At 46.6% G+C, this 11430-nt stretch overlaps 1 protein-coding gene across 1 annotated transcript in view; it reads right to left on the minus strand.

Annotated features, from left to right (window-relative positions):
- phip (pleckstrin homology domain interacting protein) overlaps positions 1 to 11430 on the minus strand; it is a 91940-nt gene that overhangs the window by 11089 nt on the left and 69421 nt on the right. The window contains exons 31-38 of the mRNA XM_063222152.1: positions 11411 to 11430; positions 10166 to 10286; positions 7978 to 8103; positions 5744 to 5816; positions 5010 to 5066; positions 4161 to 4316; positions 3210 to 3362; positions 1286 to 1458 (exon numbers count right to left, since the gene is read on the minus strand). The exon at positions 11411 to 11430 is cut by the window's right edge and continues 136 nt beyond it. Coding sequence (XP_063078222.1) covers positions 1286 to 1458; positions 3210 to 3362; positions 4161 to 4316; positions 5010 to 5066; positions 5744 to 5816; positions 7978 to 8103; positions 10166 to 10286; positions 11411 to 11430 — 879 coding nt within the window. The remainder of the gene's footprint in view (positions 1 to 1285; positions 1459 to 3209; positions 3363 to 4160; positions 4317 to 5009; positions 5067 to 5743; positions 5817 to 7977; positions 8104 to 10165; positions 10287 to 11410) is intronic.

Below are 11430 nucleotides of genomic sequence, written 5' to 3' on the forward strand. Positions count from 1 at the left end.
AATCGCTTTGGATACAAGCGTCCGCTAAGTGTAATGTAATGTCATGAAACAGAACAACATGATTTTCCACAGGCTTTCCTAATTTAGAGACATAATTTTGGGAAAGTTTTACATTACTTTTAAATTAAATTATACTGCGTTGTCAAACTACTGTAACTACCCTGAAATTTTCACTGAAGTTGTGCTGAATAATTACTGACATACAGTACTTTCCTCAAATTTTGGCTGCAAATTACCGTAATAGTAAAAATTGCTTCCAGAATTTATAGTAAAATTCAAGGTTTAGTGTAACGGAGGCAAACTAGCAGAGTTGGTGTGGTATGGAATGTGTAAACCTCCCTCCAGAAGCCTCATACAGTATCGGTAGCGCTGGGCTAGGGGACTGGTCCTTTAGTCCAGCGGTATGGTACTGTGACTCCCATTTCCGGACCGTTGTGGTTGACGAGGTGGCAGGTTCGCATCCTCGAGGGGGACGAATAGGTGCAGGAACACCTCCGTCACATTAGCCTAGTCCGGTTAGCAAATCACAGAGCTCAGGTCAGATTTCAGCAGCCAATGGCCCGGGCCAGAATGCTGAAGGCCCCCACTGAAGGCAAATTTCTTAACAAAATTACACAGACGGCGTCAAAATTCCAAAGCAAGGGCACTAAGATTTAAAAGTCTACCTGACACGGCAGACTAAGTTATCAATACCGCATCTTGTCACATTTGTCCCATTATGTGGATTTCTTCCCCCTTTGGCTGACCGGGGGCCGCCTGGCAGGTGTGTTGCCTAGGCTGCAGCCATATCTACTGTGCGGTAGCCACGGTATTCACTCTTTGCCGAAAGCATTCAACTACATCATAACAACACCGCTATGACAATGAAGAAAGGCTTCAGTAATCGATTAATATTTGGTCATCATCACCATTTTGGAGACTATCAGGTTATAACAGCCCTGATGATGGCGAGGGCCGGTGTGGTGCGGTGTGGTGCGGTGCGGTGCGGTGATGGCGAGGGCCGGTGTGGTGCGGTGTGGTGCGGTGTGATGCGGTGCTGTGTGGTGCGGTGTGGTGTGATGCGGTGTGATGCGGTGCGGTACGGTGTGATAAGATGTAATGCGGTGCGGTGTGGTATGATGTGGTGCGGTGTGGTATGATGTGGTGCGGTGTGGTGCGTACCTGGAGGCAGTTATAACAGCCCCTGGTGATGTCGAGGGTCGGTGTGGTGCGGTGTGATGTGGTGCAGTGTGATGCGGTGCGGTACGGTGTGGTGCGGTGTGGTGCGGTGCGGTGTGATGCGTACCTAGAGGCGGTGCTGCTGGCGGGGGAGGTGCTCCTCCTTCTCCTCCTCATGGTCTGGCGCCGCGTGAGGCGCTCGCTGTGCTGACGCTCCGACTGCAGACGCTTGAAGTCGGCCACCACCGAGCTCACGTGCTCCTCGAACAGCGCCGACAGACGCAAACTCATGCTGTAGATCTGGACACAAGACATATGCACAAATATTAACAAACACATAAATAAATAAATAAACACACACACACACACACACACACACACACACACACACACATACATGCACGCACAAATACATAAAGAAACAAAACATGCACAGACACATAAACAGGCATATGGATATAGGCATATACATCCATGCGCACACACACACACGCCCACACACACACGCGTCAGCTGATATTTACATAAGTAGCAATGGCAGTGGCAAAGTAACAGCAATAGCTTTTGGAACTGTTCCAGCACTCACAATCGTGGTGCAGATCTTCACGCACACATACTAAATAACAGATGGTGTGTGTCGTGAAATGTCTGACCGAGTGCGATGTACTGTACGTTCAGATGGCTGACAGAGGAAAGCCTAGTGTATACTTGTCCTGGGCTGTGATATCCGCAACTGCTCCTCAACCAACCGCACAACTCAACAATTAAACTTTCTTTTCTTTTTTTTAAATATATTTTTAGGGGCTTTTATGCCTTTATTTGATAGGACAGTCTAAGATGGTGACAAGAAGCGAGTGGGACAGAGAGAAGGGGTGGGATCGGGAAATTACCCCGTCCGGACTCGAACCGGGGTGGGCATGCAAGCCCAAATGTGTGGGGCTTAGCGCGCTGCGCCACAGCGCCCCCCAATAATTAAACTTTCTAAACAAGGAGAATTTGTCTTTTTCTCCTTCGTTACACTAATAATAATAATAATAATAAATTCTCATCCCAGTCCCTGAACATGTCGTTGAAACACAGAAAGTGCTGTAGTGCCATCCCTACAGTGTAGCAGAGGGTGGACTCTTTTTTGGAGATGTTTTACCTTTCTTGGGGGTAGAGCAAGACAGAAAAGCAGTTGGAGAGACGGAGGAGGGTTTGAACCTGGGTCCCCATGGGCACCATTGCCCGTATATGGTACCTGTGTATTAACATTAGCCTAGTAAGCTAGCCCCACCCGCCAGCGGCCAAAATTATTTTTACCTGCGTGTAGGTCTAGCCTTGGACAATGCCCCAGGCCCTGAAACTGGCAGACCAATTACAACACAGGATATTTGTTTTGAATCTTTGGATGCGAATCGGGCGGGGTTTTGGTCAGAGCGTTGGCCTATGGGCACAGACAAGGTTTGAAAAACAGCAGGTTTTTCCCATCAACAATCTTCCGATGCGTCATGGATCGGGGCCAGACTAAATATTCACATCTCATCTCACATTTAGTCTGACTTGCCTCGCTATGATATCATGCTTTGTCACATCACCCTGTTTGGCTCTCAACCCTTTAAAAAAAAACAAAAAAAACACCCCCATTACCTGATCATAAAGGGCCGTACACACACATCGCTGCTATTTGCTAGCTTCTCGCTTGCTCGCCTACTCGCCTCTCTTTCATGGAACGTTCGCTGAAAGTTCTTGCGGCTTTAACTGCCAATGAACAGGCGAGAAGTACCGAACTCTGCCTTCCAATTGGTTACTCGCTTACTCGCCTCGCTCGAAGATAAAATATTTTCAACACGGGATCCGCCCACATCACATCGCTTGTACAGTACTCGCCTACTAGTCTCGCTGGAACACATTGACATTCTATTGACTTCATTCGCTGAGCGAGTAACTAGCAGCGACGTGTGTGTACGGCCCTTAGCCCTGCCAATGTCTCCCTGACCATTAGGCCACGGCTCCCCTGCTGCTGCTGCACTGTACTGCACTGCACTGTACTGTGTCTGCATGGTCCTCACCCGCGACTTCTTGCTGGGCGTGTAGGCTTTGGAGTTGCTGAAGATGAGGCGCACGTCTTTGCAGAGGTCCATGGGCGACTGGTAGCCGTCGGACAGCAGTGTGTTCAGCACGGTGTCAAAGTCCATCGGGGTCTCCACAATGTCCAGGTAGTCCTGGAGGATGCAGAGGGAGTGTCAAGGACCAGGGAAGGAGTGTCTCTGTGTGTGTGGAAGGAGTGTGTGTGTGTGTGTGTCCGTGTGCATGTGTGTGTGCATGTACAGTATATACTGGATACATTATGTGTGTGTGTGTGTGTGTGTGTGTGTGTGTGTGTGTGTGTGTGTGTGTGTGTGTGTGTGTGTGTGTGTGTGTGTGTGTGTGTGTGAGAGAGAGAGAGAGAGTCCTAACATATCAACTGTCTGTGTGTGTGTGTGTGTGTGTGTGTGTGTGTGTGTGTGTGTGTGTGTGTGTGTGTGTGTGTGTGCGCGGGCGCGCATACTGGGTACTCCTGCAGGTCTCCTGTGTGTGTGTGTGTGTGTGTGTGTGTGTGTGTGTGTGTGTGTGTGTGTGTGTGTGTGTGTGTGTGTGCAGCATACGTGTGTGTGTGTGTGTGTGTGTGTGTGTGTGTGTGTGTGTGTGTGTGTGTGTGTGTGTGTGTGTGTGTGTGTGTGTGTGTGTGTGTGTGTGTGTGTATGCGCGCGTGTGCGTGTACTGGGTACTCCTGCAGGTCTCCTGTGTGTGTGTGTGTGTGTGTGTGTGTGTGTGTGTGTGTGTGTGTGTGTGTGTGTGTGTGTGTGTGTGTGTGTGCAGCATACATGTGTGTGTGTGTGTGTGTGTGTATGCATGTATGCGTGTGTGTACCGGGTACTCCTGCAGGTCTCCTGTGTGTGTGTGTGTGTGTGTGTGTGTGTGTGTGTGTGTGTGTGTGTGTGTGTGTGTGTGTGTGTGTGTATGCGTGTGTGTGTGTGTACCGGGTACTCCTGCAGGTCCACTGGCTGCCTGAAGGGCTCTGAGTCCTCACACTGGGTGATGAGTTCCAGCAGCTCCCTGCAGCCCTCCTTCCAGGCCTCGGGGTCACGGCAGCCAGCCTTGTTACGCACGCTCCGCAGCATCGGCCGCGCAGCCTTCTGTGCCCGTGACATCATCAAAAACAGACCAGAAGACAAGGAAGTGAATATGGAGCCCAAAATGCTCTTTCCTGTTATTACAAGGTGTCACATGCACAGAATTTCAGAACAGATTTTGTCCCCCCCCCCGCCCCTGATCTCCCTGAGAAAATAAAACACACTTAATTGTGTGTAAAATAGATATTTGGGGAAAAGAAAATCTGTTCTGAAGTTCTGGGCATGTAATAATTTTGATCCGATTGTTGTATATGCACAGTCCATTACGCTCACTGAGAAAACCATTCAAGCGAACAGGTCTACGAATTTATAATAATGATGCCCTAAGGCACTGCCTATAGTATTAAAAGATATATGATCAAAAAAGTCGGAAACATGCAGACTAGTTTCACAAAAAGTCGTTCAATTAAAATGTTAATAAAAATGAAGCTCACGTCTTGTATTTGAGGGATGGGGGGCTGGAGGAGAGAGAGAGAGAGAGAGAAAGAGAGAGAGAGAAAGAGAGAAAGAGAGAGAGAGAGAGAGAGAAAGGAAGAGAGAGAGAGAGAGAGAAAGAGAGAGAGAGAAAGAGAGAAAGAGAGAGAGACCAACAGAGAGAGAAAGAGAAAGGAAGAGAGAGAGAGAGAGAGAGAGAGAGAGAGAGAGAGAGAGAGAGAGAGAGAGAGAGAGAGAGAGAGAGAGAGAGAGAGAGTGCACCTTCTTGATGTGTGCAGAGGTGCCGGGAGCCTCTGCATCCTCCTCCTCGTCTTCATCCTGAGTAGTCATGGAAACAGACAAGATGACAGCCAGCTGTCAAACAAATGCAAGCGCAGCACAACACCTGACTGCACTCTCTGTGTGTGTGTGTGTGTGTGTGTGTGTGTGTGTGTGTGTGTGTGTGTGTGTGTGTGTGTGTGTGTGTGTGCATGTGCCTGTATGTGGGTGTCTGTGTGGGCATATGTGATTAAATGTGTCAAAAATAGAAAGTGTTAATGCATATGAATAACTTGAACTTGAATATGAGAGATGCAAGTTTCTTTGTGTATGTGTGTGTGTGTGTGTGTGTGTGTGTGTGTGTGTGTGTGTGTGTGTGTGTGTGTGTGTGTGAGAGTGTGTGTGTGTGTGTGTGTGTGTGTGTGTGTGTGTGTGTGTGTGTGTGTGTGTGTGTGTGTGTGTGTGTGTGTGTGTGTGTATGTGTATGTGTGTGTGCATGACTGTGAGCGTGATCGTATCTAGTGAGCCTAGGTATTACACACCTGTGTGTGCGTGTGCGTGTTTGTGTTTGTGTGTGTACGCACTCAGTAGGCTAAGTGACAGAGTGTGTGTGTGTGTGTGTGTGTGTGTGTGTGTGTGTGTGTGTGTGTGTGTGTGTGTGTGTGTGTGTGTGTGTGTGTGTGTGTGTGTGTGTGTGTGTGTGTGTGTGTGTGTGTGTGTGTGTGTGTGTTACATACGCTGCTGGTGTCTGTGAAGGTCTCTTTCTTCATTTTCTGGTGCAGTGGTTTGATGTCTGTGCAACTTTGGTCCCTGTGAGGGGAACAAGGCAGAGTTATAGCTAGTTATACTGACCAACCAAATGACTTCAACACAACCAGTTAAGGTTACATGTCACCTTAAAGGGGCACTATGTAGGATTAAAAATGTAGTACATATTCACACTTGTATCAACTGATGGCATTCTGTGATGAAAAATATTCTTATAGCGAGCTTAGTTAAACAGCATTTTTTCATGATGGTGTAGGCATGCCACGGGCACTGCGCAAACTAAGTAATCCAATATTAAAGAATGCATAACATACAAATGCAACCACACAAATTGTGAAAAAAGTCAGGAAATCAAAGATCATCATTCAATGATGATTGCAAGTTGTAACTGAGCAACGTCAGAACGTTTTTAAGTTTTGGCAAAGGACGCGCTCAACTTCTTGGAAAAAAACGAAAGTCTTTGGGTGCGCGATAAAATGCATCAACTTAAGGAAGAAAAATCCGCACTCACAAACTGCGTCTCATTATTTATTTATATTACCACCATAACCAAAAGCAAGCGCGTTTCGGCTATCAAGTCTTCATCAGTGCGTGGTGAACGTTTTCAGCCATCAGAACATGTTGCCAAGTTGGCACTAATTGGTAATAAGATGCTGATGCTGAAACATCGTCCAGGTTACTGCCTGGCAACCGTGTGCATCATCATCATCACCACCTTGATCCCCCAGAGGGCCCTTTTTCCCCTCTCAGATGAGAAAATCCATTTCTGGAAACAGGATGACTAATTTCACCTGTGAACCTTTGTGTTCAATGAGACGTTGACTCATACCAGGTGTGTGTGTGTGTGTGTGTGTGTGTGTGTGTGTGTGTGTGTGTGTGTGTGTGTGTGTGTGTGTGTGTGTGTGCACGCGCATGTGTCTGTGCGTGCGTGCATGCATTTGTGTGTGTCTGTGTGTGTGTGTGTGTGTGTGTGTGTGTGTGTGTGTGTGTGTGTGTGTGTGTGTGTGTGTGTGTGCGTGTCTACACAAGTGAAAGTGCAGGAGTGTGTGTGCGTGAGTGCGCGCGCGTGTGTGTGAGTGCGCGCGCGTGTGAGAGAGTGGGTGTATGTGTATTTGTGATTCTAACAGGAAGTGAGCTGTGTGACATTTAGAATGTCTGTATCGTTCACAGTTCTGCTACTTGTTTACACATAAACTTTGGCCTCCTCTGACGGAACTCTGACCACAGTCATTTCCTGCCTACAGGTAGCGGAAGTAGCCAACAACCTGAACACAGAGGGAAAATGGAATCACCACTACTATGTCCTGTTAGTGGGTACGACTTATTCTAATGATACGAGAATTATATTACTCCGTAACTGTGATTTGTAAGCTTTCGTTTCTGAGGTAAAACTTGGTTTCATAAACGATCTGCCTTGTACCATTTTTGGTACAAAACTCCTTTGGACGTATAATGTTGTTAGCCTCGCGCGCCATCCTACGTACTTCCGCCAAGACACTTGGCTCCGCACTACGTCTGGTACCTGTCTTCTGTGGAGCGATGTTGAGCGGTTGGATTTGCGCCGGTGTTCTGACAAACGGTCCTACATTATTATTTTATCCTTCGGTAGGATGTTCTGTCAGACATGTCTGTTAAACGGTCCTACATCGCCATAGACAGACGTCAGACATGTTTGTTCAACAACTTATAAGTTAAGTCCTGATTTTTCCGAAAATGTCCTTCCTGCTTCCTTCAATCGCATCAGATCAAACAAAGTCCAGACCATGAATACGAAATGGAAATTGTAGCATTATGGCATCGTCAGGACCAGGCTATAATGTTGTACCGTATTGCTATAGCTTAATTTCTCTGTGTAAACCATTTGACTCCCCACACACCCTGGACAACCAGTATATTATATGAAATAATGCACAGTTAAAAAAAGGGTGTCAACATTCCTGAGTAAAAATTAAGAATTCCAGATAACGTAATTACAACAGTGCTGAAAGTCAAATCACTCCAGTCAAAGTCCAGAATTGACTCTGACAATGTAACACTGACCATTGAGTAAAATTGACACCCTTTTTGAGTGGGACCAAATAATTGAAATTGGAGTTCATTTAAACTCTTTAAGACTTATATTGACACCCCATGTTTTACTGTGTGTATGGCGTGATATACAATATAACAATACAATATACTTTGAGAAATGAGAGAGACGTACTTGATGAACTGCAACATGAGGTCAGAGACAAACTTGGCCGTCTTGACGATGAAGGCGCCAGGCTCGTTGAAGGTCCGCGCGTTATGCTCAATATACCGCACCTCCCACATCAGCGATGAGATGCGCCTGTCAGGACACAGAAAAACAAGCACACACACAGAATACATTACTCCCCTGTACAGATCAACAGATACTTAAAACTACTGACAGAAAGCAGGGCAACAAGTATGTGTGTGTGTGTGTGTGTGTGTGTGTGTGTGTGTGTGTGTGTGTGTGTGTGTGTGTGTGTGTGTGTGTGTGTGTGTGTGTACCTGTAGAAGCGGTTCTCCAGGTGACTGCGTATGGTGCAGAGGTGTGTGTTGTGTGTGTGTGTGTGTGTACCTGTATAAGCGGTTCTCCAGGCGGCTGCGTATGGTGCTGAGTTCAGTGTGTGTGTGTGTGTGTGTGTGTGTGTGTGTGTGTGTGTGTGTGTGTGTGTGTGTGTGTGTGTGTGTGTGTGTTAGAGCTGGGCGGTGTACGGTTAAAAAACCGTGATCTCGGTTTACAGGACACAAGGTTCTCTTTTTGATGAGAGACGGTTTTGTTGTTGTTGTTTATAGCCTACTATGTTATGTGCGTGAGCTTCATACTCCGTGTCACACTTCCAAAGATTCTTCTAATTCATAAGTCTCTGACACTTCATTTCAACTCTGCTAAGTCCACTGTTGTTGCTGTTCTACTAGGGAATGTCACCACAAGGTAAGATGTTGATTGAACTAATAAAATAATTGGTTACGCGCTAGAGGCTAGTGAGAGTGAAACATGATGAACACACATGGCATGGATGAATCATGACAAACATTTCAATTCATTTAGCCTACCTTTGATCTCACAAAGTTAAATAAAAGGCAATTCTATGTGGTGCAATGTTAACAGGCTACAACAGTTATCTGATTCTTAACTGTATTTAATTACCATCCCAACTGTGTGCGCAGTGCTGTTAAGACTGTTTATAAGCTAAAGTAGCTTAGCTTTCAAATGCAATGGGCAGACAAGATACATTGCTATATTTGTTTGAAATGATTTGGGGGCAAAATAGGAGCGAAACACATCGCAATATGACACAAACTACCGGACAAAATACCTTCTACGTTGGATTTGGACTTTAATTCAAAGACAATATGCACACAATGTCAAGTAAATCCGTTTGTTTTATCAGTGTCTGTCTTCAGTCTGTTTCGTTTCTGTCCCACTGTTGTTTACACGCTAGTCCAGCGGCAGCGCAATGCGCCGGATGTGTTGCCAGGTGTAGAACGACAAATAAGCCATTAGTGTTGCCAGGTGTAAAACGAAATAAGCTGTTTTGGGCTGTCTTGGAAAAAAAGCCCAAAACAGCTGCTTATAATCATTTAACCCTTCTTCCTTGAAAAATCTATGACACCCTGGTCAAGATTTTAGGTTATTTTATGAAATGCTGCATTTTCCCCTTTGTTGGATAGGGAAATATAAACTATAAATTATAGAAAATATTATTGAAATGAAAAAATGATTAAATATAAATGGAGATTAATTTAAATTCATGATTTTATCTCATTTTAACATTTAATTTGAGATTAAGATTTGGGGGGAAATCGTTGCATATCAAAAAACCGTGCAGAAAACCGTGATATCAATTTTCATCAAGAAAACCGTGATGCTATTTTTTTCCAAAACCGCCCAGTCCTAGTGTGTGTGTGTGTGTGTGTGTGTGTGTGTGTGTACCTGTAGAAGCGGTTCTCCAGGCGGCTGCGTATGGTGCTGAGGTGTGTGTGTGTGTGTGTGTGTGTGTGTGTGTGTGTGTGTGTGTGTGTGTGTACCTGTAGAAGCGGTTCTCCAGGCGGCTGCGTATGGTGCTGAGGTGTGTGTGTGTGTGTGTGTGTGTGTGTGTGTGTGTGTGTGTGTGTGTGCTAGTGTGTGTGTGTGTGTGTGTACCTGTATAAGCGGTTCTCCAGGCGGCTGCGTATGGTGCTGAGTTCAGTGTGTGTGTGTGTGTGTGTGTGTGTGTGTGTGTGTGTGTGTGTGTGTGTGTGTACCTGTAGAAGCGGTTCTCCAGGCGGCTGCGTATGGTGCTGAGGTGTGTGTGTGTGTGTGTGTGTGTGTGTGTGTGTGTGTGTGTGTGTGTGTGTGTGTGTGTGTGTGTGTGTGTGTGTGTGTGTGTGTGTGTGTGTACCTGTAGAAGCGGTTCTCCAGGCGGCTGCGTATGGTGCTGAGGTCGGTGACGTAGGCCACCACGGTGCAGTAGGAGGGGTAGGCCTGCAGGTCCACGGGCAGCGCAAACGGCGTCGCCACATCTAACACACACACGTACGCATGCACGCACACAGAGAGAGAGAGAGAGAGGGAGAGAGAGAGAGAGAGAGAGAGAGAGAGAGAGAGAGAGGGGGAGACAGAGAGAGGGAGAGAGAAAGAGAGAGAGAGAGAGAGAGAGAGAGAGAGAGAGAGAGAGAGAGAGAGAGAGAGAGAGAGAGAGAGAGAGAGAGAGAGAGAGAGAATAAAGCCAAAATTACAACCCAAAGGTAATTTTCTCATTGGCTATCATCATAGTAAAGTAAAGAGTAAAGCTCCCCAAAAGTTGTTCTGCCAAAGTTGACTGACAGCAGGGAATCTTTATTGTTTTCTCAACGGAGGCAGGGCGTCACCAAAGTTCGAGGACACAAGCAACAGGAGGTACCAGCAGAGAGGGTCTATGGGTAGTACGAGAGAGGAATCTCGCGACTTTTCCCGGGTGGTACTGTCCACTAAGTGGCGCCATCCAGACAGCGCAGAGGAGCGCCAAGGAGCACAGAGGCTGTTAGAATGAATGGGGTCCCATGGAGCTCAACCACAGATGCTGCCATTGCTTTGGGAGAGAATTGGTATCATCATTTCATTTTATTTTTCACAAAGGCAGGATAAATTATCCTTTCATTTTATGAGCCTGACTCATATTCTGAATTCTGTTGTCGTCGGTGACGTAATTACGAGGAAACAAGGAGGCAAGTATACGAGGGAGGACGGGAGTCCTACATATTGGAATCCAGACAGTCATGCTGGTGCGATAGGATGGTAGTGTGACACAGTCATGCTGGTGCGATAGGATAGCAGTAAGACACAGTCTTGCTGGGAGGAGCTGGATGCTGGCAGTGAGGATGGGGGGAGGACATGCTGTGTCTCATGTGTGATTCACTTTACTGGAAATGGGTCTTGTAGGTGGGGGCAACAGGTTGGGGGGGGGATTGATGTGATAGGTGCATGGGATGACAAGGGTTATGTGTGTGTGTGTGTGTGTGTGTGTGTGTGTGTGTGTGTGTGTGTGTGTGTGTGTGTGTGTGTGTGTGTGTGTGTGTGTGTGTGTGTGTGTGTGTGTGTGTGTGTGTGCCTGGGCGCATGTGCATGTGTGTGCACTGCACGCCTGTGCGTATATGTCTTTGTTTACCGAGTGTGCAGAGCTGGTCG

This window comes from Engraulis encrasicolus, chromosome 18 (assembly GCF_034702125.1).
Source record: "Engraulis encrasicolus isolate BLACKSEA-1 chromosome 18, IST_EnEncr_1.0, whole genome shotgun sequence".
NCBI classification, from domain to species: domain Eukaryota; kingdom Metazoa; phylum Chordata; class Actinopteri; order Clupeiformes; family Engraulidae; genus Engraulis; species Engraulis encrasicolus.